Here is a 27,984-nt window from a genome sequence, read left to right as displayed (position 1 = left end):
TAACTGTTAATTTAAAATTACAAAAGAAAGGAAAATTGTTTTCCCCGGGGCTCATGCATGCTATCGACGCTCCTTGCTGTAGTAGCATACATCTGAAGGTTCTTTGTAGATCGAGTTGTAACTTGACTTCAGGGGAGTGTTATTATTCCCTTCCCATGCAAATTAAAGTTGTTTCACAATTGTTATAACCACTGTCTTAGAAAAGTTCGAAAAGCTCTGAGTTCGAATCTCGTCAATGATGTAAAGATTTTTTTTTCTTTCCAGTATGAGTCAGTTAGTCAGTTTTGACCCGACTCTCCGGAAAACTAGGATTTTTCGTGCGTCAAACCGATTGAATACAGACAATATACCCTCATGGCCTTAGTTGATTTGGCACTTGACACACACCTAACTAACTGTGATTTAATTTGGTATATTTTCATTTAAAGTTTTGTGCAAGTGTAGGTGGCCCTCACCCGGGGCTATTTCTCCCCCTTTAATAAAAATAATGTGTATATTTTTAATGCTATATGATTAAAGTTCAAATCCCTACCACCTTCAGAAAATCCTAGGTCTGCCATTGGCTTTGATAACAATATATTTTTGTTTCAGCTTGAGAGGGCTAAAGCTTTCGCTACAAAATCTATTAAGGGGTGGAGAGAGGGAACAAAGAGCATAAAAAATCTCGTTAGATAATTTGTGAAAATTTCTCCTGCTCTCCAAATTTCCCCATATCCTTGTAGATTATGAAATTAGATGCTGAAACTGTATAGCGATGCTTAGCAAAGGCCAACGAATTCCCTAATGTTGAAAACACTGAAAAAAGGGCAGTGTGGTAAAAAAAAAAAGTCCACTAAACTCACCTCTCATTTTAAAAACTGATCTACGATGGGAAAAGTTTTCGTTTCTTTGATTTCCTTGCGGATCCTTCTACTTTACAGTCCCTCTTCAGCATCCAGCAATAGTCAGCCATCATGTAGATATTCCATCTCCCCTGGTAACTCATCTCCATGTTTTTAATGTCCTAGAGAAACCACCTTCCTGTTCTTCACTAACACTTCCTAGATTTTCTGGATGTGGGAGTGGTACCTTGGCTGTCATGTTCCAGCTTAGCCAGCTTCTTGAAATTTAGCAACATATTTTCAACTATATTCTTGTAGTCTGGTTCCTATTGTTTCCTGAGAATTTCTCACAAACAGAAATGAAGCTAATCCATACCTGTTTTTCTCTTCACAATTCCCTAAAAATCTCAATCCCTCATCTGTTTGCGAATTTGAGGTCCAACAAAAATACCTTGTTTTAGCTTCTCTCGAGTGATTGATGGGAATTTAGTACAAAGGTAGTTGATGCAGTGACCTCCCTGAGGTAAAGGTTTCACAAACTGTTTCATCAAACCCAGTTTAATATGCAAGTGTGAAAGGAAGACAGTTTTAGGACCTACCAGTGATTTATGAACTTTCTTTGATCCACGTGATAGAAAAACGAATAACATTTCTAAAATCAGCTTTAAAAAAATTAGTTAAAAACAGCAATTAATTTACAAAGATCGAAAACCACGCAAAGTAGTGTAATTTATGGTTGCGATCCTTTGGGTAGCATGGTTTTTTCTCCCGGAAATTCGGATTTTTCGTTTAGCAAACAGAAAATCGACCTCAGAAGACACGCAATGTACAGATACAGAGCAATATGTCACAGAGCAATACAGAGTAATTAGTCGCTGATGCTCCTAAAACCCTACAACAACAACAACAGCAATCCATTGTCATCCTAGGAAAAGTAATAGGTTACCTCTTTGATTGGTGGAAGTGCATCGAACTTGGGAATTCGCAAAGCTACTATATGAAGTTAATCAGAATGTCTCCCAGTATGTAATTCACTTGTCTGTAACAGGATGAGCGTGGCAGAGTTAAAGCACTTTCAGACCGGTGTGTCAGTTGGATATCATATTAAGCTACACACCCAGATTAACCCGGGCGAACAAATCTCAAAAATTAATGGAAAGATCAATCGAAAGCTACACGACTTAGAATCCTATCTCCATCAATTTGGACTACTTATTAATCCTGCAAAATCAGCCCAAATTGTCTTTTCTTTGAAGCACCAACCCACTGAAGTCCAAGCTTCTCTAGATGGTATTCTCCTTCCAGTGGTAAATGTACATACGGACTTGGGAGTAGTTTTCGATTGCAAACTGACCTTCAAGCCCCACATTGACAAGCTCATAACAAAATTCTGCAAAATGCGGTGGATTACCAAACAACAACTACTTCAAGTTAAGGATCTGGATGTGACTCGGCGGTACTGTGTACTCCGTCGTGTTATACGCCTCAGAAATATGGGCATCTGCAGCCCCCACGAATATCAAGCGTGTGTGTGTGTGTGTGTGTGTACCACACACACACACACACACACCGAATACTGGCTCCTTCGTTGGATCACACATAAACATCATCGTCAACCCCAGCAAAGAACAACTGCGATGGCAACCGCACTGAACTTTGCCCGACTGCCAAACCTTATAATGGAAAGGCGCCTCACACAAACTGCCAAAATGACCACTGGAATAATATCGGAGCCAAACATATGGGAACTGTGCAGCTGGAGAATCCCTCAACCCGGACTGAGGTCAGCTCCAACACTTATAGCCAACCATAATAGACTAGCCTTAGCAGATGCTTATCACAGTCCAAGCAATCGAAGGCGATCTCTACAAATTTGTCAAGGATCGCAAATACCGGAGAGAGAGAGAGAGATCCTTGATGATCTAAACTCAACCAAGCAAACTGCACAGTAATGTCGCAGTAAAATAAATTTAAAAAAGGATGTCTGTCTAATATTGTATATAATGCCAAAAATTATTGTATAATATCTTTATGAATATATTGTGAATAATTTAACTGAAACTTATTATATTGTTGGCCCTGGAGGATGAACCCGAACTTCGATGTGGGCCCCGTCCTCAAGGCCTTTGTCCACCAGCCAATGTGAAGTCCTTAGCATTCCTGCCTTGAGGGGTACATTGTATACATCCTTTTGTACACAATAAAGATTATATTTATTTATTTATTTATCATATTGGAAAACTGAAGGCGATCCTGTGATGAAGTTCTTTGCGTCTTTGATTGGATTCGAACCCCCGACTTTTACCACATGGCATGCAGACAATAATAACATTGAAATAATGTAGCCATCGGAGAGTTCATATCTCAACCTAATAGGTTTCGGGACGAATTAAAATACTATGTTATAGCACTTCCAAATCTGTGGCTTTTCTGGAACTTACTGCTACTTCGTCCGAAGTAAGGAGTGCCATACTTTGGTGGAAAGCCTTCCACCAGTTTCTTTTGAAGCTCACACAATCATTAAAGCTAAAGGTGGTCCAATTGCGGTAGTCATATTATTAATAAATGCGTGTTGTGCTATTGTACATGAATTCCGTTATTTATGATAGGGGAGAGTACCTTTGAGACTATACTGAAAAGCCATGAATAGATGATTATGTCTAAAATCGGCCAAAGTCCATTCGGAGAAGCTCTGAGTTGTTCACATCGTTTAGAGAATCGAACCCAGACCTTTTCAACAGGGTGGCATGTGACAAATCCACAGAAATCTCTTTGGGTAAAAGTAAAAAACACGAAATCAAACAGGTTAGAGATCTGACCCCATCATGAAACTCATTCTTTGAGCAGCGTTTCCAATTTCAAATGAATGTTTTATTTATAAATTGAATAAATGCTTGTTCCCATCTATATGTTTTTATATCGTATATCTCTAAATAGCACACGAAACTGCATATATCAGTCATTTCAATTTAGGAAAACCTTCTTTATATAAAAGAAATTTCTACATTAATAAAGTACCGACATAGTATCATTTGTTGCCGATAATAGAGTCCACAGAAAAAGAAATGCCCTTTCTACTTTCCTTTGATAAACTATAATTTTCCAGAACACTTTTGGAAGTAGATTCACAAGAATTTTGTTTTTCTCTAACAATACAGTCATCGGTGTCTTTATTTACAGCTGAATAACTTTTAACTGGGCTGGAACTTTTGAATACTGATGCAGAATTTAAGGAAAAAGATGATGGTGAAACGGAATCTATATTCTGGTAACAAGTCAGTGGGGGTAGCTTGGACATTTGACTTCCTAGATGAACAGGACTTTTGTAATGAGAGGTAAGTGTAACTGGAGAGACAAACTTCACTGGAAGACAAGGAACTTCACTGGATGCCAAAGGAATAACTGGATTCACCATGCTATAGGACACGCAGAAAGGCGTGTTTATGTTGCTGGATGCTGTCAGTCCCAAAGGAACTCCATTAACCACAGGCCAACACGAGTGGCTACATGGATTACAGCAGTCAGTAGGGGAATATTTTTGTTCTGTAGGTATAAAATAAGATGGCTGCTGAGAGAAGAGTTTTATTTGGTTTGGAAAGTGTTGATTGAGGTCAACCATAATGGCATCGAGCTGCTTGTCTGCAAAACATTTCCGTTTTCTAAGGCGTTCATTTACATAAGGAACTAGAATAGCTTTTTGGTCTGTTGATGGCATCTGATACTGTTGGAGTCGATAGCCTGAAAAGAAAAGAAAATGACCTTGGTTATTTTATACATAAAAGTCTTCAATAATTGGAAATATATGTCCGGGTTTTTTTAGCATATTCCTACATAGATATTTTACAAATGGCTACTTCTAATTATGCTAATATAGCATCTTATGATGACTTCGTTTTGGAAGTCTCTAAACTCAACTACTTGATCCATCTATATTGTTGATATGCTTACCTCTAGCATGAATGAAGTTGGGTTTATACCCATTTCTGTCACTGTGTCCCCTTGGATGGTGAGGATTGGTTCGTTTTTCCCAAATCTCATGGATGGTCAGATACTTTTGGCAATACATTGTACATACAAATCCAATATCTCAACTGCCAAATGAAATTTAGAAAATAATCACAGGAGAGGCTGAAGAGAAAGGATTGTTAAAATTATGACACAGTGTTTGGTTAATTTATTACATAAAATATTTATACACTGCCCTACCAGTTTATTAGAGAATCCTGCGTTCAGATATCCTCACACCTCAAATCGTAGGCATATGTATAGTTTTTAGTGTGGTGGGTCAGGTAGTATGAACGTTGAACAGCAACGCACAGTCCCAACCTATCGAAATAGTTAATCCCTATGATCACATGACCGTACAAAGTACAAATCTATGGAAGCTGGCCATCTACAAATGTCACAAAAATACCGTCCTAGAATAGAATCAATTTTCCTGTAAAATTTGTTTGTAGTAACGTACATTTCCTTCCAAAAAAGTATGCGGACACCTGTGTTTTCATAGTCCTTCGTTGATAAATAAGTGACTTTTTTGGAGGAAAGCAAAACGTGAGTGGAAGGCTTAATCTAGAGGGTTGAGTGTGCCATAGCAGCCAAAGGCGGGTGCGATACACTATTGAGGTGAGTTGTATTACCTTTTCAATTCCCACTACTTCATGAATACCGCGCGAAACATTTAACTAGAGAATATAATAACACTCACAGAAATTAGGAGACAAACACTTACTGTGTAACAGTTCTCTGGACATTGAGCTCTTCTGAAGGTTTCTTAAGTGACGTTGGTATATTTTCTTCTGTTCTAAAACAGCCTCCACTCTCTTTATCATATCATTGCAATCTTGGCCGTCTGTGGCTTGCTGTCTGGAAAGGTTAGGGACATTAAAATTATTAGATATTAATTAATTACCTGATTAATTTTATTTTTATAATTTTTTCTAATATCCTTCTAATTAATAAGGCTTGATGAGTCTGTGCTACTCAGTGCTAAACTGATAACTAGATACTTGATCGGTGGGTATCCAATATACTATAATCCCCACAGGTTCGTTAAAAATACATCGTGATTAATAAATCCCCAAAACAAGTAATCACATGACTTTAAAATGTGAGAGTATGGTAGCCAGTATCAACCAACACCAAGATGTACCTTTGAGATGTTGTTATTTTTAAAATGCTCTTCAGTAAAATCAAGGGCAACATTTGTCGTGTATGAACTTGAGTCATCTTGTTGGGAAAGTTCCAAGGTCTTAAATATTTGGAATAAAATGGTCTTGAAGGACTTTGAGGTAACGGTCCGCATTGTCATTAAATATTGGTCGGACAATTCCAATAGATGAAATAACACTTTATACTGCTGAGACATTTGTTTGCTGACGTACCCAATTTAGATGGGAGAGGGCTTTATCTGTGAACAATGTAAAGGACCATAAAACTGAGCTGCATATTGGCTAACATTGGTCAAGAACTGTTGCAGCAGGGAGCACTTTTATTTTGATGACTCTGAATTCTGACCTCTTCTGTGAATATCCTTATTTTTAAGAGAACTTGGAAAACTTTGAAGGAAGTTGGCTACATAAAGAAACTGATTGGTTATTCACACATTCAGAAGCTGACAAAGGCGACAATAGCACAAGTTCTATAGTTATTAATTAAAGGAGTCGACTTTTAAAACATTCCTGATTATACAATTCTTATTACTTTTATTGCATCGTGAGATGTGCGTAATGGAATCAAAAGTTTCGTAGTATTTTCTTACCACTTCTTCAGTGACATCCCTTCAAACGATACATGAAAACTTTTGCAACTGCATCAGTCAGAGTATACTTAAAGTCTGAATCAAAGACTGACTTTTCATAGATTTCAGCACGCACAAGAATCTAATGATGGGAATTTTCCTTTTCATGTTGAGAAAGTTTAATGAATAAATCTTTCTTTTCTTACATAATCAACTTCCTTTTTCATTTAACGATTTTGTTCCAGTATCTACCTAACCGTCTTTAACTATAGACAAACTTCCAGCCTCCACAAGAGTAGGTGGAAGTCTATTCTAAATGCCAATAACTTTTTGACCAAAGGAAACTTTTCCTGTGTCCAATTTATAATTATTCCCTCTCAGTTTAAATTTATGCCTCCTTTAGGTCCTCGTCTTCCTATGTCCCCCCCCCACTAAGTCACATGATCTTTCTCCTACGAGATGTAATAAAGCTATTGCCTGAAAATATAACTTAAATCCGTTTTCCATCCTAATAACTCGACTCCCAGTGATTGGAGTTTTATGAAATTTTACACTTGGCTCTTTTAGAACGATTTATTGGTCTTCCAAAATATCATTAATATCAGACCAATAGAGTTGGTCTGATTTTAATGGTCTGATCTGAATAAGTTGTACTGGATGATCAGTTGGTCTGATCAAGGATCAGGAAAAAACGTCGGACAGGTTTAAATGACATTTATAGGAGTTGTAAAAGAATTACCAAAAAGGTCACATTACAGAAGTAGATACAGGATGCTCGAAAATATGGTCACATGATATCAGGCATATGATCTCCTCCAACAGCTAAACAGGCCTGACAGCGATTAACCATGCTCGATATAAGGGTGTCTATAAGATTCTGTGGCAACAAATCCCATTCTTCCACCGCTTTAGCTCACCAAGTGACCGAGGAGTTGTCTATCAGCAAACAATTTGACGCCCAAGGGCATCCCACACATATTCGATCAGATTTAAGTGTGCTGATCGTGCTGGCCACAGCAGTCGTTGGAGATCTTCAGTTTCAGGGCTCGCGCATGCTCACTCAGTACGTCAGTCAAGTGAAAAAGTGCTTTGCTTTTTTAATTCTTATTTTAATTGTCTGAACAGTTAATAACATATTTGGGATCATCAGAAGAGGAAAATTTAATCTCCAAAATCAGTAGATCAGCTCGACTTATGTTTCAAATCTTATTAGTTTAGATCTGCATAACCAATCGTACTGACAAAAGATTTTCCAATACAAGTAGTTCAGCACGTACAAGAAGGGCCAATTAAGAAACCCCAAGGTCAAATTAGCGCGCATATTGGAAGGACAATCTTTTTGCTTTTCTCCCTGCTCCTCCAAGCCTATTTAACCGTTGTAATTGATAATGATTTAACAAAGGAGGAAATACTTGATTTCTACTTCAAAAACCCGAAAGAATTTAATTTAACACTTGAAGAAATCTTACAAGAAATCACTTTCCGATTTAAAACTAGCTCCAACTCAAAGAACATTTTTCAGCTTCTTGATTTCTACTTCAAAAACCCGAAAGAATTTAATTTAACACTTGAAGAAATCTTACAAGAAATCACTTTCCGATTTAAAACTAGCTCCAACTCAAAGAACATTTTTCAGCTTCTCTACTTTAGACAGGTTAGCTACTGGGTGGACTGGACTGCTCACCAATTTAAGTCTTTCAATTCTGTAACGAAGTGCTATTGTTGTCCTGCTTTCGGACACACTTCAAGTACATGTAAACAAGAAGTGCCTTCTTGTGGATATTGTGGAAAACAAGACCATATCTTTGCTGAGTGCCCAAGCAAAGATCACCCGCCTGTCTGCATTAATTGCAACAGGCGCATCATTCGGTCCGAGATATCAATTGTCCAGAATACATAAAGGCCGAAGACACAGTAAAACAACGAACAATTCCTAATATCACAGTCTTATTGAGTTCAAGTACTTCCTAGCCAAATATATCGAATGTCAACTTAAAATTTCTGAAAGCCAATGCTCACCGTTCGCGCATTGTGCCAGATGAGCTACGTCTTGTGTCTGAGGAGGAACTCATTGACTTTCTTATTCTACAAGAACCATATCATAATAAAGGACTAATTGCCGAATATCCTTGCTCTTCCCGGATTTTACAACCAACTTATCCAGATCCAAAGGTAGCCATCGTAATATTTAACAGAAATATTTACGTTCACTTTTGTCCTATTTAACTTCACGGCATGCCATTTGCATTCAAGTCTTAAGTCCTAATCACTCGACTTATGTTGTCTCAATGTATTCATCTTCTGACATAATTTCTCAGTTACACTACATCGATTCCGTATTCAATTTATCTGGCCATGTACCGTGTGGTAACTCTTACATTAACAGACTCCATAAATGCCATTTTGGGCTAACTGCTGCCTAATAATGATCCCACCCTTACACTTCACACCATCCATCTATTCGATTTAAACCAAAAATGCTTTCCTTTAGAAGAAATAAGTCCATTCACTGCAGAGGAACTAACTCGAATGCTCAATAAAATTCAATCAAACAAATGTGCTGGCAATGACCTGATTGATAATATATTTATCAAACATTTTATGACCTAAGGCTTAAAGTTCTTAAATTAGTCAACAAACGCATAAATACTGAAACGTTTCCCAAACTATGGAAACACTCCATTCTTAAGATATTACATAAACCTGGTAAACCTGAATGCCATATCGTACTGCCTAACAGCCTTACTCTCTTACCTTGGCAAAGTGTTAGAGAGACTGATCGCTACTAAAATTACCACACTACAGGTGGTACAAGCTCCACATCCTCTCTTCAATACGGTTTTAGGCAAGCGCTTGGATGCGATGACGCCTTATTGCAACCACCATCTTATTGATAGCTTCAATAAGATGGTGGTTGTTAGCAATTATTTTGCTGATTGCACTGTCACCGTTGTCACCAAAAGCAGGACGATTCACAGAATCTTGGGGGCAACCCGCGAGACCAGTCTCTCGTGGTTGTCCACAAGGATCAATTTTGGATCCCTTGGTTTAGAACTTAGTTCTCGGTGATTGGCTGCTTAGGACGACTGTTACGGTATCCCTATCAAAAACATGAAGAGAGGTGCGGCCGTTGATCATTATTGCGCCCCACACGAACACACCGCCCCCACCGTAAGTGTTCTTTCTCTGATGTTGGAGAGACAGTACCGCATTCTTTGTTGTCTCCAGATGAAATAACTTCTAGAATCTGTTTGTAGGCTAAAACGGGACTCATCAGAAAACAAAACTGTACCCAATTTGTCAGGCTCCAAGTCACACGTTCATGGCGCCAGTTTCGACGAGTTATACGGTGGTTTGGAATTAATAGGATACAAACTACTGGCTTCCCTGCTCAGAGTCCACTTGAATTAAGCCTTCTTAACACAGTCTAGTTGGAAGTGTTTTCACCTGTGGCCAGTAACCTCAAGAGGGTGTTGATGACAGGACATCGTAGGGTTCCGTCTTGCTGTTATAGCCAAATGGAAAGTTTCTTTAAACTGCAGGGCCAGCCAGAGTAAAACTTCAATTTACTGGGTACCTTGTCTGCCTCCACGGGGCCAAGTGTGAGCAACGTTGGGCCTCAGCAGGGGTCCAACGGCTAAATGGCCAAATGAACAACGATACACAACACTACACATATACAAAATCCATACACTTTTCAAATCTCTGGCCTTCCCAGTGAATTGGTTTACCAACAATGGAAGCACCGCGGAGATGAAGGAAACCCCTGGTGCTGCTAGACATCAATACGCTTTACACTTTACCCATGTGTATTGTGTCTGTAAATTGCGTATCTACGCTTGAGACCGACTAACTCAGCCACGGAGTGAAAAAGTCCATTATAGTTCCTCGCGTCATCGACGGGATTCGAACCGGGCCTTTTTCCACCCGATGTGGGGAAGCAATGATAATACCACTGTGCTACCCGCGCAGACAAACTACTTCCAGGCGCGCGGGTGCATAAGTACCCGTGCCTTGAGTGACCGGGGTTCAAGCCCGTGACTACTGAATACGGTGCTGTTTCTTGTATTCTGTCTGTCTTGTGAACTTTGACAGTTTAGTCGTCCCGGAGTATAAACAGAAAATTTGCCAGCGACTGCCCTATTATTATTACAACGTTATTACAACGAGTAGATTGGTCTTTATTTCAATTTGGTTTCTACAAAAGATCATGACTCTTGTTATATATTAAGTTCCATTATTAACTCACACGAGGGCCGCCAAATTTTCATAGGGATGGTTCTACGTGCCTAATCAGAAATTTCCATAATATACATTTTGTGGAATCTTTCAATCTTTGAGATTAAATGTATTGAAGTACATATTAATTTATAAAAGTATGTATATCGTTGCTAGATTTTATTTCAATCTGTTTATTTTAACTTGTTGTGAAAGATGGAGCGCGAATTTTATGAAATATTTTAATATTTCATAAATTTTACTTTCTGCAGTGTTGTAAATCACCACAATCAATTTGCTGCCACAGTGGTCAAGCTTTGTTAAAGTTCAAAGAGGAATTGGATGGGCAATTCTTGGCGATGGTAAGGTATGAGTGATTGAAAAGCCCACTTCCTTGCATCATTTAGACATTATAATACTATATATGGAAGAACCAATTTGTCCAACTTGCTTACTGTTTTTACCCATGTGAAGATGGACGATCTTTGCTTATTCACCAATAAAGAAGGAACCGACCAACGCAAAATAAGGAGATAAATGGACTGCAGACATCGAAAGGTTACAGTACCCTTGACCCTAATGATGGACATCGGGGTAATCAAAGAAGTCGCTTGGCTATTATGCTCTACTGGCATACTTCGACGGTGGTAATGAAGCTTACTGTAGGCGGTTTCCTTCAACACCAGCGCCTCCTCTGTCAATCATGTCAGAGGATAAAAAAACTCACTTCATCTCCGGCATAAGCGCATCTCTATTACCGACTAAGGGGAAGAAACGGTCCCTTAGAACTAACTTATCTGACGAGGGAGAGGGGACAGGGGCCCTCGTGGACATGCGAATTCCTTCCGTACCTGTCCACCGGCACAATGTACGGCGTCATATCAGCTGATGACCTTTTCTTCCTGCATGCGAACCTCATCCGTATTCCGGGAGACCGCATACAGCACCATCGCCGTTGCACTCGGTCTGTTCCCGCCAACAGGAGCAGTGTCGAATGTCGCAGCCAGAAGAGCCGCCCTGTTCCGGCCCAGCGCTCGAAGCTGGCGTCCGCGCGCGCGTCTAATGGAATGTTTGCTTAAAGTAGTCCTGCTGACAGGGCCGCTTTCATATATCATTTCCAGCTGGGCGGCGTTAGAAAACAGAGTGTGTAAGTATCAGGTTATGCAAGCGGAGAGAAGGGATCTTCGTACACCGTCACAGTTGTCTGTTGGCCGTTTGCTCGCTGGAACGCGGATTTTCATCCCGAATGTACGGATTCTCCCGGGAATAATTAATTTTTTTTAGCTATTTAGCGAAGCCTGCGGTCGTAAATGTGTCCGCCTTCCCATGTGAAAACTTCTACGTCCACCCCCCAACTCCATCCCCTCCTCGAGACTGGTGGAAAGGATGTGGTCAGGCTAACCGCAGACAGAACCAAGATCATTATCCCATAATTTCATAACTCGTACCCAAGAATTAAGATGTTCAGATTTGTTTTATGTTCCTTTAGAATTGCAGAAGAATCTGTCCTTTTAGAACTGTAGAAGAATCTGTCTGTTTAGAACTTTAGAAGAATCTATCTCTTTAGAACTGTAGAAGAAGAATCCGAACTTTAGAAGAATCTGTCCCTTTAGAACTGTAGAAGAATCATCTGTCCCTTTTTATTTCTTTAAGCGATGAAGGCGAACATTCACGAGAAAAGAGTTTTCACGAGGATTGCCAGAAAAGCTGCACCATTGCGATGTTTCCCAACCATTGGAAATAAATCTACAGAAGTTCTTCAGGTATTTCTAACTCTGTCTTCCATAATGAGGTATTTTTGCTCACTACAAAAGGTTTACAACTTAAACAGGGACCTTTGTAATGTTTTAAAACTCCTTAAGGAAATTCTCGCAATAGAATTCACAACAATGGGCAACATACGCTCTCCCACTAAAAGTATTGGAACACAAACAGAAGAAAAAGACGTAGAATGTTTATAAATAAGGGTTGAGTACAGAATATGGTGTCGAACGAAGCAAAACTTAGGAAATAACATGAGATCGGATTTGCTAATCAGAGATGCGCGATTGGCAGATCGAATCGGATACCGAATAGTTTTTGTCCACGATGGCTTCCTATCACAATGATTGAGTCGAGTTGTCGATAGCTTTATTTTTAGTCTAAAATGCAAATAAAAACTCATCAAGGCGACACCAATACAACTGTTTCTCCACCCATAGGTCTCTCATTCCATGCTCCCTTTGGACGCTGTCAATAGCGTTCTGGAACTGAAAAAAACACGACTACATCTCAATCCCTGTTGGTTTACGTAAACCTGATATTTCTTCAATAGTTTTCGACATCCAAAATTCATTCACTTCGCAGAGTCACATCAGTTCGTATTACAGGCAAAGTTCTAAAGCACAGATAAGGACGCCTTCAAAGAGGACCAGCCATCCGTTGTCGCGTGCCACTGCAAAATGCGTTGGATCTTTTACGGCAGGATAGTATAGACAAATGAGCGCAACGCGGCCGATAACTTTCTCCGAAGCCGTAACGTTAGAGAAGTGCCGTGTAGAAGCGTCCCTGTTAATTGTGGGAGTGGTGCAAAGTCAAGATTTGTTTCGGGTAAACAGTTAAGTATTTGTAAGTCAATACTGAACTTGTAAGTTATCTCATCCAGTCCATGGTGAGCTATTTACAGTCTGCAGACCAGAGGTTCGAAAAGTTAAGATGGGTGCACACATATAAGGGTTGATAGTTAAGTTCCAAGACTAAGTCCATTGAAAAAAAACAGACAGATATTTAATTTGTTATAAAGAATAAGTTAAGAGATGGACAACACACACAAATGTTGAGGTGTGGATAGAGTGGTTATGAAGTCCTCACCCACTTTTAAAAATTAATAACTCTAAGGCACTTCTAAAGAAACACTGCTTTTTGTACTGTAATCAATACATGTGGGATTACTTTAAACATTAAAAATAGTTCGAAATTTGACCTCCAGAACGCGAGAGTAATAAGAAATCAAGACAGGCATTGTGTTCTCCACGGTTGGCTTCAAAATTTCTGATGGAATATTCGTTATCTCCCTAAGGATAGTGTCTTTGAAATCTGAAAGTCTTCTGGAGTTAAGGATAGAAATTGGCTGATAATTCGATCTTCCCTGAAGTTCTCGTGTAGGATCTGTTTGACATTATTGGTGAGCGAATTGGTGGGTGCCTGAAATTTTGATTCTATGCCACTCTCTAACCTCTGGGCTAATTTTGGTCCCGAATAGGCTAAGATAATTTGCTCCACCTTTAATGGGTGGAGCGAATTATCTGCGCGAATGCGAAGGTTTGTCCTAGCCCAAATTCGACAATATATGCTTACCACAGATTGTTTGTTGTAGGTTTTTAGGCTCTTCAGTGACTTAGGCTTATAGATTATGTCTGTAAATTGTGTTCTGTGGTAAATTTCCTGTTGGTTGGATGAAAATCCGAGATTTGGAGCGAAAAACCATGCAAGCCCCAATGTAGCTCCAACTTTTCCGTGCTCCACGAGATATCTTTCTTAATTTGTCCACTTCCTTTCTGATCCGAAATATCGTTTTCTTCTTTTCATAGACCTCTCAGAGCCCTCAAAAGGCCTCAAAAACACTACAAACGAGAAAGAGGCGCCATGTAGCATAAACAGTCACCACTACAGCCGAAGAAATTCAAGCCTTTCCGACGATGGAGCGAAGAAACTCGTCAAATAACGTTACCAACAGCAACCAAACAACTTTTACGAGCAGGGTATAAAAAATCTGGTGTACAGATGGGATAAACGCTTAAACTTTGGTGAAGATTTTCTTGAAAAATAGACTGCTAATTATTGGTGAAAAAATTTTAATTTCCTTTTGATTCACTCTCATACAACCGGGTGTTCTTTGCTGAATATCGGCTTAAGAATATTGACCTAAGAGAGTGGACAAAGTATTTGTATTGGATTCGGAAAACAGGTCTTTTCAAATTTACGACTATGTTTGTCTAGTGTTACCCTAATTGAAAGTGCTGACTCTTTGAGGGAAGTTGTAGACAATATCTGAGACGTCATTAACACTAGAGGTAGTCAAAAAGTTCTAAAAATGGAGAATAAAAGGTATAGATACAAAATTCAATGTTTTTTTTTTGTTTTTCAATGTACTCGGCCCCAAGTTCAATACACTTATTGTATTTAATCTGCAAAGTTTAATCCTTCGAAAGAAAATCTTCATATTGGAAGTCAAACCTGGCTTCCACGGTTGCTTTTAGTTCTTCATCATCCCTAGAAGAGGGTGGTTTAATTATTTAAATCCACGTTCATGAATTTTAGTCCAAACAACATGACTTTGTGCTGGTGCATTATCGTGAGAAGTAAAACCCGATGAGCCAATTTTCCTCACCTTTTTCCAAAATTTCAGCTTTTAACTTTGCTGGAATAATGTTCCCCTGTTATTGTGCTTTTAGGTACAAGGTAATTAGCTAACAACAGTCCTTTTGTACGTCAGAAAATTAAGGCTGACACTTTTCTAGCTGATGACTGACTTCGAAACCTCTTTCAGGGTTGGAGATCCCTCGTGGTTCCACTGCACGCTTTCTAATTTGGATTCTGGGTGTTAAAACTGTAGCTAAGTTTCATTACCAATTACCAAAACAGATAAAAATCTCTCTGGATTAACGAGAATTAATTTTAAATGCTCCTTTGATGATTCCATCCTGTGAAGTTTATTATTAATGGAAAGCTTTCTGAGAATCCAACTTGCAAAAACTTTGGACATTCTCAAATGCTCTATTACTATTTTTAAAATGCTTCCATGGGAAATGTTAAGCAGTTTTCAAGTTCAAACACCTTAATTCTTCTGTTTTCAGAATTTTTTTCTTCAATGGTGGCAATTTTTTCAGAATCGATTTCTTCAGATGGCTAACCAGACCTTGGATCATCCTCACTCTGTCCTCTTTTGAACTCTGCCAGCCATCTTTGCAATGGTAGCATAACTGGGAGATACTTCCCCAAACACTCTGGTCATGGATTTCTTTAGTATTTCTTCCCTCTTTGGTAAAAAAAAAAATTGATTATTGAATGATGCTCGATTTTCTGGATATTCCCTCTTCTTACATCTATCAATATAAAAAAATTAAATTTTAGGAACTGCATAAGAAATTGATATATCTGTCTGTCTGTACGCAGTCTGCTCTATACATAATGACGTGTGTCTTGGTCTCCAGAAATGCAAAGAAAAAACCTAAACAACTACATCTCAGAATTAGTGTGACAACTGAGCTTGTATCTCTGTTTTTCGATATAACGCATTCGTGGAACATAATGAGCAGAAAAATCCCCCTTCTCTAGAAGTCCACTGTCCTTGAAACCATCTAGGATCTGTGGACCACAGTTTGCGTGCCATTGGTCCAATCAAATTTCATTGCACCTTCGATGGCATATACTTCTGGGTGGAAAAATCAAAGAGTGTTAAAAGGTTTTATCGACCGAGTCCTCTGAGATACGCAAGCACCTGCTAATGGGCATCTCCTCCCAAGACGTTTACAGCGAATAGCACCTGCTTTGAAACGATGTGCAAAGCAGGAACAGACTTAAACATATGGGGTACATTGGAAAGGGTGTCTGCATTCTTTTGTTATAGTAGTGTATATTCATGTTTATTTGGCTGTATGGATTGCGATTAATATATTCAATAAAAAAGGAAACTCCCTACCTTCTTAAGGCCACTTGAGCAGCCATGATACGCTGACGTTCTACAACAAGGAGGCAGTTTGGACATTGACAGTCACGCCACCTACAAGATCGTTTATGGCCCTTGAGACAGGAAACTACTCCATGATTTCTGCATCTCGCGCACTTTGGTGTCCGAGATAACCTTCGACTTTCTTTCGGGCACATTTCGCTCGTTGACTCGCTGATATCATCTGGGTAGTTAGAGTTCTTTGAAGATGAACTTTCAGAGTTCATTTTGGGTTCCATGGTCTTTGATGGGCTAATGGCTTCAAGATCTGAAACAATTTTTGAAATTTAGAAACAAAAGTAAAGTCTAATTAAACAAAAATATTCTAATTACAATTCGGTTACATTACAATATACAATATTACTTGGCCCTCGAGGGTAGCAAAGTTGGTATTATCACCGTCCTCCCCACACCGGATGGAAAAGACCTGAGTTCAAATCCCGTCGATGACGAGAGAAATTTTTATGGGTATTTTTTACAATCTCGCTGAGTTAGTCGGTCTAGGCGAGGGTAGCATGGTTTTTCGTCCAGCGAACAGCAAATTAACCACAGAACACGCCCTGTTTATTACATATGGCGCAATATGGCCTAAGTCGCTGATGCCCCTAATATCCTACAACAACCAATCAAACCAACAAGAAACTTAAGCCCGAACTATTCCAATCAGTTCATTCATTGAACTGATTGGCCCGAACTATTCCAATCAGTTCATTCATTGAACTGATTGGCCCGAACCCCTTTATTGGAAATCGAGTTATTACATGCGGATGGACAAAGAAATAATAATTCCCGGATACCTATTGGTCCAATTTTAATGAAAATTGAAATGACTCAACAAATATTTTTAAAAGAACCAAATATAAAATTTCATGAAAATCCATCCACTGGGAGTTGAGCTGTTACATGTGGATGGACATGATGTAACAGCAGATTAAACTTACCACGTGGGCCCCTTGTCATGAAGAAAGACATCGTGCCCTCTCGGAATTTGAGAAATCTTGTTTTTTCACAACCTGCGATATCAGTGTACATGTAGGATAATTACACCTACCAGACTGCTTATGCATATGAAAGAAAAGCCACATATATATTTATGAAGACTCGTGTTCTACCAGGTTATTTTACAAGAGTTGTTGAAAAGTAATGGCAACACTGACTTGCGAAAAGGAAATGCGAAGGCCAAAACGAATGCTAGTCTAAGGTTGTTGTTGTAGTAGGGTTTTAGGAGCATCAGCGACTAAAGCCATATTGCTTCATGTATATTGTCTGTAAATTGCGCGTCTGAGGTTGATTTTCTCTTTGCTGGACTAAATGGCTGAGCTTAAGGATAAATAAAAAACCATTGTCCCTCGTCTGAGACCGACTAACTCGGCCACATTGTGAAAAAGGCCCATAAAAATTCCTCCTGTCTTTGACGAGACTCAAACTTAGGTCTTTTCCACCCAGTTTAGGGAGGACGGCGATGCTACCAACTGTTCTACCCACGAGGGCCTAGTCCAAGCAATAGCTATTCAAGTTCACACCGTCCAAAAAAAATTTAGCGAAGAACCAGGAACGTGAAAGTAATGCTGATTATGGTTTAACGTACTAGAGATTGCGAAACACTAGTTTAAGGAACCCTAAGAGGAGAGCAAATTCTTTTAATAAATTGTAGATGCATCGTGTAAAATTATTCTTAGCATTAAAAAAAGAAGGCCAACCCTTGAGCAAAATGCCAAATAATTTCGTTTAGGAATCCAACACGACCACAGTTACAAACATATGAATCTAGAAAAGTCCCCCCCCCGATGAGGTGCCTCTGATGGGATGTCAGAGAAGGAGAAAAGGGGAGTGGAAGAACGAGATTAGCAGAGAGAAGAAAGTGAATCGGCCAGTTAGGGTTAACAAACTCTGATAATTTCCCCATTTACAGTTTCCCAGTAATGAAAACTGGGTAACTATCAACTGCTGTTGAGGTGTTGGTCCCTAAAACGACTTCCTTTCACTGAAGGTATGCGTTGTCAGAAACAACGTGTACTCGGGCCCCCACGTGCGTGTACATATACACGTTTATAACGAGTGACACTGGAGAAGATGACTAACGGAGATCAAAGTTCCTTCACAACAAGGCTCTGTGTATATTACGACGGCTGCTTCCCCGGGCCCATCACATTCATTTAAACATGACGCCGCCTTCGGCACTAGCAACGCAGTTTATACAACAACAGACGTCTCATAGATGACAGCCATGGCCGACAGGTGCTTTTTATAGCCGATGATGACATCCCGTAGCTGTGTGACACGACAACGAATCACTGATGCAGAAATCACTTGGAATGTCTGTGCGGATGCAAACCTTCCAAAATATGTACGCGATCCTCTAGTTAGTCGGGTAGACAGACGAATAAGATATGCGGCTAGGTGGCCGTTAGTCCGTTGATAATATTCGGCCGTAGCGCGGATCGAACTGTAAGATCTTTCACGAGCTGTTTTGAAGATGTTTAGTATGCAATGCGAAAATCTTTCTTGTATTGGCTCTCAAACTTGTGATTTTACAGCTGCTTTCACCAATATCCAGTTAGGCCACGTATCTTTTGATATAATTAACCTTATCACAACTCCTTTATATGGCAAAAATTGGACCTCTTCAAAGTAGCCCAACCAGACTTGTTGGAACCAGATGTTGGGACCTTGAAATTGCTTAAAAACCTTACTCATTGTTACTTAAAAATTTGTGCAACCTTAGTGACTACATACCTTATATACTTGACTATACACTAAAACATCAGCAATTCACATCCATCTATTATTCGGACTTTACTGATTCAGATCCTTTATATACATTAGAAGTTACACTTACTACCCAAAAAAATTATAAATCCATTAAACGTATGGGATACAAATGTAAGTTTTCATATGGTATGATCATAAGTTCTTTGGGGACATATATTGTACATTTTTCTTCGGCTTCTTGTTGGATCCGGTCATGGTGAAAGACTTTCCGATTTTCAGAAAAGTGTTATTGTTGGAGCACGTTTAGTGGGAGCCACAATTGAAAATACATTGGAAATCACCGGTTGGAATTGAAGAATCTGGGATTTGGTAGCAGTCTGCCGAAAAAATCGAAAGATTCACCTGGCGTTGTGCCGCCAACGCCAAGGCCGGACTGTGAAACAGTGGAAAAAGATCACGTGATCTGCCGAATCTCGATTTACAATTTTTGCACCACTAGTAGTGAAAGTGTAGCGTGAACAGGGCCGACAAATGCCCTGCAAATTCAATGATTTGGTGTAAATCTCAAGTCGGAGAAGGCGCACCAAAAAATCTCGCACAAGGCGCTGATAGACGTGGGGCCAGTTCTCGGCGTGAACATCATGAAGCCGTGCATCCAAATTGTCTCGTGTCCACCAATGGTATGGACTGGGTTCCCTTATACCACTAGAAGGTCGTGTTACCTCCAATGAATATCTTTCTATTGTATCGGACCAACTTCATCCTGCAGTGCTTCATTTGTACTCGGATTGGGATGGATTCTTTCGAGACGAAAATGCAACTATGCATCGTGCAAAAATTGTATCTGAATGGTTCTCAAGATTATGGTAATGAATTGATGGATACTACACTACACTACACTACCATCGGCTACACTGTTATACCACGTATATAATAGTGTAATGTCCACGAATTTATTAACATAATAATGAACATTCACTTAGACCCACCCCCATTCCCAGGATTTCTAACAACCACCGTGGTCGCCTAATTTTTCGGATCTGAATCCAGTCCAGAACGCCTGGGATATGTTCCATAAAGCAGTTCTCTCTCTCTCTCTCTAACAACCAGAATACAGAAGCTGACAAATATCCTGATGGAAGAACGGTCAAATCTGGAGCTTGGACACCCAGTGGAATCCTTGCGACAAGTTGTATAGGCTGTAATTTGGGCAAAGAGTGGCCCTCCTAGATATTGGATGAAGGTTTTTAATTTTTGGACAATATATTCTGAATTACAATCCTCTATAATTCTGACTGCTTCTTTATGTATGTATGTTATTTATTCAGGATGGACATTTTTCCTAAACGAAGAATTCAACAGGTCTGGACTATCTTAGAATATTTCTCCATCACTTTGTAAAAGAAGCAAAACGATTCAAAATTTAAAAAAATAAGTGCAAAACATTAAAGCGTTGTTATACAGGTTGACAGCGCCACCATACAACCATTCAAACTTTGAGAACTTCCTATAGATGGCAGGAGAGTGTATGCTCAAGAATACAATGAAACAGATATAAGTTCTGATATTTTGTCACTTAGAGGGAGATTATTTTTAAAAGGAGGGAGAATCGGCAGACTTCAGAGACAAATATTAAAATTAAGATGACCATGGCAGTATCAACTATCTTCTCTAACTCGCAATACCATAGTCAATACAACCTATGGATCACGAGTTCATATTTTGAGCTATAAATATCGAAGAAACTAATTGGAGAGTGGCTCTTTTGAGGATTCTAACAGTGAGGACACAAGAGAGTTCTAGGATCGAGGCAGCCACAAGCTGTAGAGCTTGTGGCTGCGTATTTCAGAAGCTCTTAATTGCAGGTTAGGTTTTGAACTTTTTATTTAACTTCTTTAGCGATTTAAGTTTTGTCAACAGTTTAATTTCTGCGATGTTTTGTTAACATAAATAAATTTAAATTTTGTAATCTTTCTAAAGTTCAAATTTTATTGAAATAGTGGTTGCTACAAGACCTGCATACAATACAGAGTCCAGGGACATCGGGACTCAAACGGAAATGCCTGCGGGTATTTCCGGTGTGAGTATAGCCTGTGGCGTGTATCTTAAGGATGGTCTAGTAGAGAGACCCAGGTCATCTGGCGATTCTTTTCTTTGCATACCGATCTCAATTTAAACTTAGTACATTACGAGAAGAATTTGAGTCACTGAAGAAACGAGTGCTTGTCCTAGAAACAAATGTAACTGGGAGCTCGTCAGGGACTCAAGTATCTGCTGAACTGCCAAGTGATGCACCCCACCCCTATTCGGGTTCCAGAAAAGAATAGCCAAGCGCAGACTGCTCTGGTCGAAGGTGGTCTAGTTTTGTTGGGTGACTGTATTGTCAAGGAAACGGTAACCTTTTATGTAATAAAGATAAGTGGTCCAGAACCAGAGTTTGTTTGCCAGGAGTTATAATTGACGATGTTACCAACAGAATGTCAGATTTTAAGGGAGGTAAAGAGAGAATTATTACTCATGTGAGCACTAACGATATTAAATGTACACGACCTGACCATCTATTCGATAAATATAGGATTAGGCCGAAAAAAAATGCTACGAGTTAGGTCAGGATGTGTATGCATCTGCAATTCTGTCCATACACGATAGGAGGGATTATATGCTGAAAGCCTTGTGGACTAACTTAAGACATGAGGAACTTTTCAAGGCCCTGGGAGGGGGAAGAAATTTATCTTCGTGGCCCACATTTGTAGGTAGGGGGAGGAATGTATTTTGTAGAGATGGTAGGAAGAAGGATTTTTACCGGTATCATTCAGGATACCCAAAGGGTACAGGGAAACTGCTAGTTAAGAGGGAGAAGGGTAATTTAGATCCGCGTTTATCTGATGATATGGGCCAAAGTAATGCTTACACTCACCTCATGAATTCTTGTTTATTGCCACAACAGCTGATGTTAATAAGATGTGCTGAGGGTATCAATGTGTCAAATGAGAGGGAAGGTAAAAGATTGGGATACAAATCTAAATAACTTCAAAGGGTGTGTCAGGGTAGTAAACTGTAGAAGCTTACTTAGTCGCAGTTGTGTCTACAGTAATGTCAGGAGTGTTGTCAATAAAATGGTTGAATTTGAACTCCTGGTTAGGACAACTAATGCTGATATAATAGGGCTAACAAAAACGTGGTGCCACCCGGAAGAGGAGAAACGAAAGTGGTCAGTTTTAAGAATGATAACATAAAATGTGCTTGTACAACTGGGCTGCAAGTTGTAATGCAATAAAGCAGAGTACTTGTACAATAGTAGGTACATGGAAAAATGTATTAAACTGGAACCAAAGATTGAAAGTGTAAAAATATGTTTTACAACAAAGAAGAAAAGATATTTGAGGATAAGAAAGAAATTACACGAGGCCAAAAGTTGTCTCAATACTCTTATAAAGTTGTTAATTCTGATGTGGAATTAGAAGCATATTTACGCAAAAGAGGAATGAATAAGAGAATTTCTATAATACAAACTTCCCCTTCCTCCCTTGGTCCGAATTACCGAGGGTTTTTACTGTATTAAAATTTATAAATACGCTTAGTGACCATTCCATTAGGTAATCTGTACTTTTTGATGAAAAAGAGCTCAAACTGCATGACATGTTCATACCATGTGATATAAAGCAGGTGGGCAGATATATAGGGACCTCACTATTAGGTAGGTGTACCTAATAAAGTGGCTACTCAGTGTAGGCTTAAACATTGGGTAGAACAATAATTTCGTTTTTGAAGATCACGTTTCCCATAAGTGCAACGTCTGTTTGGGTAAAGCTGTTGAACATTAAAAATGGCCAACTTAACTAAAATCAAGTAACCTTGGACTGCATCTCGAAATATCAAACGTCTTTAAGTCTAATAATTATAAAATTATTAATGTGTTTTCTTCTTAATTTAGTGTAGGGCATTTCACATTTTCTTTAACTAGTCTTGTTAATACGTTTCCAAGATGGCCGAGAGTAATTTGTAATTTTACTCTCAGTAATATGTGTCTGATAAAAACTTGCGAGTCAAAGATACAGAGTGGCCAGTTATCAATGCGAAATCTTATCCAGCGATGTTTACATTTTTTCTTTGCAAATGTATATTTTTCTTTCAGAGTAAATTACAAGTCATTAACTCCTGATATCCAAAGAGAAATACTGTATCTAATATATAAATCCTAACATTATAAATACACTACTGGACCATTTAGAAACCATAGCTTATTTGCTTTACTACAATAAAGGGATATTCCAGTTAGGGCTTGTTGTTGTTGTAGGGTTTTAGGAGCATCAGCAACCAATGCGTGTGTTCTGTTGTCGATTTTCTGTTTGCTGGATGAAAAACCCGAGTTTCCGGGAGAATAAACCATGCTAATCTCGCCTGCGAACTCAGCCACGTTGTGAAAAAGGCCCATAAAAATTCCACCCAGTGTGGAGATGACGGCGATCCTACCACTGTGCTAGGGCTGACGAGCTTTAGATTGAATTATAAAGTCGAATTGCTGTTGCTATTGGTCCAGCAATTATAGGATTACAAATGTTAAATATTGAATGACCCTCATAAACCCAAAATCGATGTACATCTATTTACATTATTCACACAGGATTTAATTCAGACCATGAAGAAATCTCTGAGAGTCACAGAACGACCTATATGTAACTTGAAATCAGGGTTTTACTTCTCTAAATAGTAACCTCTTAAAAAAAGTTGGGAGTAGGGCAGAGCTGAGGGAATATTCAACCAGCTGTAGTCGATTGGTTGAGTATTCTAAACAGCTGACTCCTTTTTAAGTTAGATTTAGAAATTCAAGTGATCACATAATAAAAAAGTACTGTGTAAATTTGCTCATTACTATTTTAAATATAAGCAGAAGACAGAAATAACTTAGATGCTGTGTATAGACGAAGTCTAAACATTTTTCAGTGAAATTAATTTAGTTAAAAAAAACAAAAGTTCCAAGCCAAGTTCGAGACAACACTAGTTTCTCACTGTTGTTGACAGATTTAACAAGGTAAGTCCTCTTCTGAAATATTTTAATGACGCTACTTAAAACATCCAACAGACAAAATACGAAAGGAATGTACCAATCCGGAAATGTAATGACAGAAGTCGTCTGAATTAATGCGCGAGACAAGAGAGGAATGCAAAAGACAGAAGAAATTAGCAGACGAAGAAAGTAAACAAACTTTATTGGTTGTTTAAAAAGTACTTGCACGTAGAAACAGTCTTCTGATACAAAGACTACGAACAAGAGAAATCTTGACATTTTGGCACATTGTGAAGGCTTTCAAACAAAACTAGCATTTTGAAAATGAGTTCGGTGGATGAAAATTAAATGGACAAAGGAAGCCGAAGGGTTTGACTTGAAAAAAAATAATAATAAATACAAAACTCCATTTATTTTTATAAATTGAAAAGTCTATTATTAATATATTCAATAGTTTGACAGAATACAACTGAAATAGTACTTCTCATTATGTCCAATATGCTTAGGGCAGTGCTTTCTCAAACTGTGGGGGCTCAGCCCTCCACGGAGAGGCGAGATATATAAGTATTTGAAGAAATATTTTCTTCCATTATTAATCCACTCAGAAAATATTGAGCAAGCTTATAAAAAAAAGAAACATATACGCAAAATCTATTTATTTATTGTAACAAAAAGTATAATTTTTGTATCTCGTACTAATGAAGATCGCGGGTTCAAATCCAGACTCTTGTATGGGTGTGGCGATTGTCCAATGGTTTTTAGTACAAGATGTAAGGGCTGCCCGATTAGCACAGTGGCTACCATCACCGTCCACCTGGTGAAAAGACCCGGGTTCGAATTCCTCTGACGCAAAGAACTTTTATGGACTTTCACTCTGTGGCCCAGTTGAAAGTCTTCTTCGAGTTGAAGCTCCCCTCATCGCGTAGGTAACTACTCAGTTGACCTGTGAATTTATTCAAACTATTAGCCTCAACTACCTGCGAGGGCAACTTGTTCCAGCAATCAACAACTCGCTGGTTAAAACAAAACTTCCTACAATCTAGTCTAAACCTCTTCCCCTGTAAGTTTAATTAATGACCCCCAGTTCTCGGATTCTTTATAACAGTGAAAATACTGTCTTCATTCATTTTAGTATCCCCTCTCAGAGCCTTATAAACCTCAACCAGTTCCCCTCTAAGATGCCTAGTGTCCAAACTCTGTAGCCCATCGTATGATTGCCCTTTTGCTGCATCATGCGAGTTGCCCACATTTGGACCATTTCAAGAAGCTCAATATCTTTTTTTACATGAGGTCTATCCATATTTGGACATTTCAAGAAGCTCAATATCTTTTTTTAGATGAAGTCTCCATATTTGGACACAGTTTTCTAAATGCGATCTTACAATTGCCTTATACAGCGGGATGACACCATAGGCTTTACTGGTCAGAAAACTTCATGTCTGCTCGTATCGTAACTCCTAGATCCCTTTCTTCCTCTTCTGTCTTTAATTCACCCCCACCAAGTGTATAAGTTATGTTAGAATTACTATTCCCTAAGTATAAGAACTTGCATTTTGCTGCATCAAAGCATAACTGCCACTTCTCCTATCACTTTTGAAGCTTGTTCAAGTCATCCTGAAGGCGCACTGCTTGGTACTAATCATTAACTACTCTACCAATGTTTGTCGTCTGCAAATTTAGACATCACGCCCTCTATCACTGGGGATCCCACTTCTGACGTTATACCAATCTGAAGAAGGTGGTAGATGACTTTCATCAACCGGTGAAATATCACCACTTTGCTTATTGGAGGCTTGAAGTGGTGAAACCCATGTTTAGTCTCTAGAGCAAAGTTTCCGGCATCCCCCACCTCCCCATACTTCTCCTTCAACCCATGCACGGTACTAAGTACTATAGGTTTTGATACCTTTCGTGTTTGGGGTTCTCATAAAAAAAAAAAAAAAAGTCACAACTCTCTGCCTTCTGCCTTGCAACCATTCTGCAATCCATCTTAGAATCTATAAGTAATCCCAACATGTTCCAGCTTATACAGCAACCTCTCGTGATTGACTGAGTCAAATGCTTTGCTAAAATCTAAATAGATTATGTTGAAATAGTTCTCTACTTCCAGCTGATGAGTAACTGCGTCAAAATAGCTTACTGTGTTAGTTAAACATGATTTACCCTTAACAAAGCCATGTTGTTTGTCTTTCAGAATGCCATGTCTATTTAAATGTCCCTAGATTGCACTCTTAATCACTGCCTCTAAGATTTTTCCTACCACTGAACTCAGACTACCTGTTTGTAGTTATCGACTTCACTCTTAGAACCGCATTTATGTATTGGCGATACGTTGGCACTTTTCTAATTCAAAGGAATCCCCCTCCCCCTCCAGTCCCTTAATGCTCTCATAATTAACCTCACTGGTTCAATGCATCCTTTGGCCACTCCCTCAAAATTACTGGATATATGCCGTCAACTCCAGGAGTCTTACTTGCCTTTAGGAAAGTTTTTCTAATAAACAGTTATCTGTGATTTCGAAATCACTAATTTCATATGGCTCAGTCTCTCCTCACCATCGAAGAGCCTTTCGTCAGTAAAGACCGATGCGAAATACCTGTTCAATTCATTAACATCGATTGGATTATCTAAGATTTTCCCACACCCAGTACACAATGATTCTGCCAATGGTTCCTGTACTGTAAGCCCTGTATTGTCATCCGATTCATTAGTAATGATGAGGTCAAGAATATTCTTATCCCTGATAACTAACTCAAACCGCACTATAATGTGTCTTTTCTGTAATCTTTCCTATGTTAGCAGAAGCAACTTCTGACTCAACAAAAGCTGTTTTTGCGCTCAGGTTGCCTTTGATAAGTTATCAGTAATTTTATTTTTTATATTTCGATGAGAAGCCTTACCACACTATCCCTTCTACCTTCCCTACCATACATTATACATACCATAGTGGAACTCGACATCCCAAATTTCTGGATGGCACCACGTTCCAGTTAGCCAGCAAACAAGAATCCTTGAGATGTGCAGGCATTATTTTGACTGATATCAGATAAACGAGTGTCTATATTACCGTTCTCCCCTCCCAACTAGCAGTTTCCTTGAACCTTTATGGTATCCTGAATGATACTGGTAAAAACCCTTGCGCCTTCTTTGTTCAAATGAACACGGGCTCTCTACCAAACAGATTCCTCCTCCTACCTACAAGAGCTGGCCACGCTGATAACCCCCCCCCCTCCTCCAGAGCCTTGCAGAATTCCCCAAGTCTTGAGTTAATCCACAAGGCTTTCAGCATATAGTCCCTCCTACCGCGCCTTGAGTTAATCCACAAGACTATCAGCATATAATCCTTCCTGTACAGATACACATTTTGACCTAACTCGCAGCATTTTTTTAACATGGTCTTATATTTATCCATCAAATCGTCAGGTCGTGTTCGTTTAACATCCTTAGTCCCCCACATGAATAATAATGCTCTATTCACCCCACAGAATTCGACAATCTGTTGACGGACGTCATTAATTCTTGTTCCTGGCAAACACGTCGTGGTTCAGATCCATATATTTTAATTACAAAAAAAAAATTTAAAAATGTTTTCCGTTTCCCTGACAATTGAGTTTCCCAATAAAAGTAAATCTCCCTCAACCAGAGCAGCATGCATTTGACTATTCTGGTCTGGAACCCGAAGCGAGATTTACCATTTGGCAGGACACAAGATACTTACAAACTGCTCGTTTGTAAGTATCTCATCTGCCGCGTAAAAACTTGGTTTGAAGAAAACTAAGTC

General features: G+C 39.0%; 1 protein-coding gene across 1 annotated transcript in view; it reads right to left on the bottom strand.

Annotated features, from left to right (window-relative positions):
- Positions 1-3,849: 3,849 nt before the first annotated feature.
- LOC150086087 (uncharacterized) overlaps positions 3,850-27,984 on the bottom strand; it is a 43,168-nt gene continuing 19,033 nt past the window's right edge. The window contains exons 2-4 of the mRNA XM_090374792.1: positions 16,457-16,751; positions 5,551-5,684; positions 3,850-4,559 (exon numbers count right to left, since the gene is read on the bottom strand). Coding sequence (XP_090230918.1) covers positions 3,850-4,559; positions 5,551-5,684; positions 16,457-16,751 — 1,139 coding nt within the window. The remainder of the gene's footprint in view (positions 4,560-5,550; positions 5,685-16,456; positions 16,752-27,984) is intronic.

This window comes from Mastigoproctus giganteus, chromosome 5, assembly GCF_048544385.1.
Source record: "Mastigoproctus giganteus isolate SK-2022 chromosome 5, ASM4854438v1, whole genome shotgun sequence".
Lineage (NCBI taxonomy): Eukaryota > Metazoa > Arthropoda > Arachnida > Uropygi > Thelyphonidae > Mastigoproctus > Mastigoproctus giganteus.
This window is presented reverse-complemented; position numbering and strand designations above follow the sequence as displayed.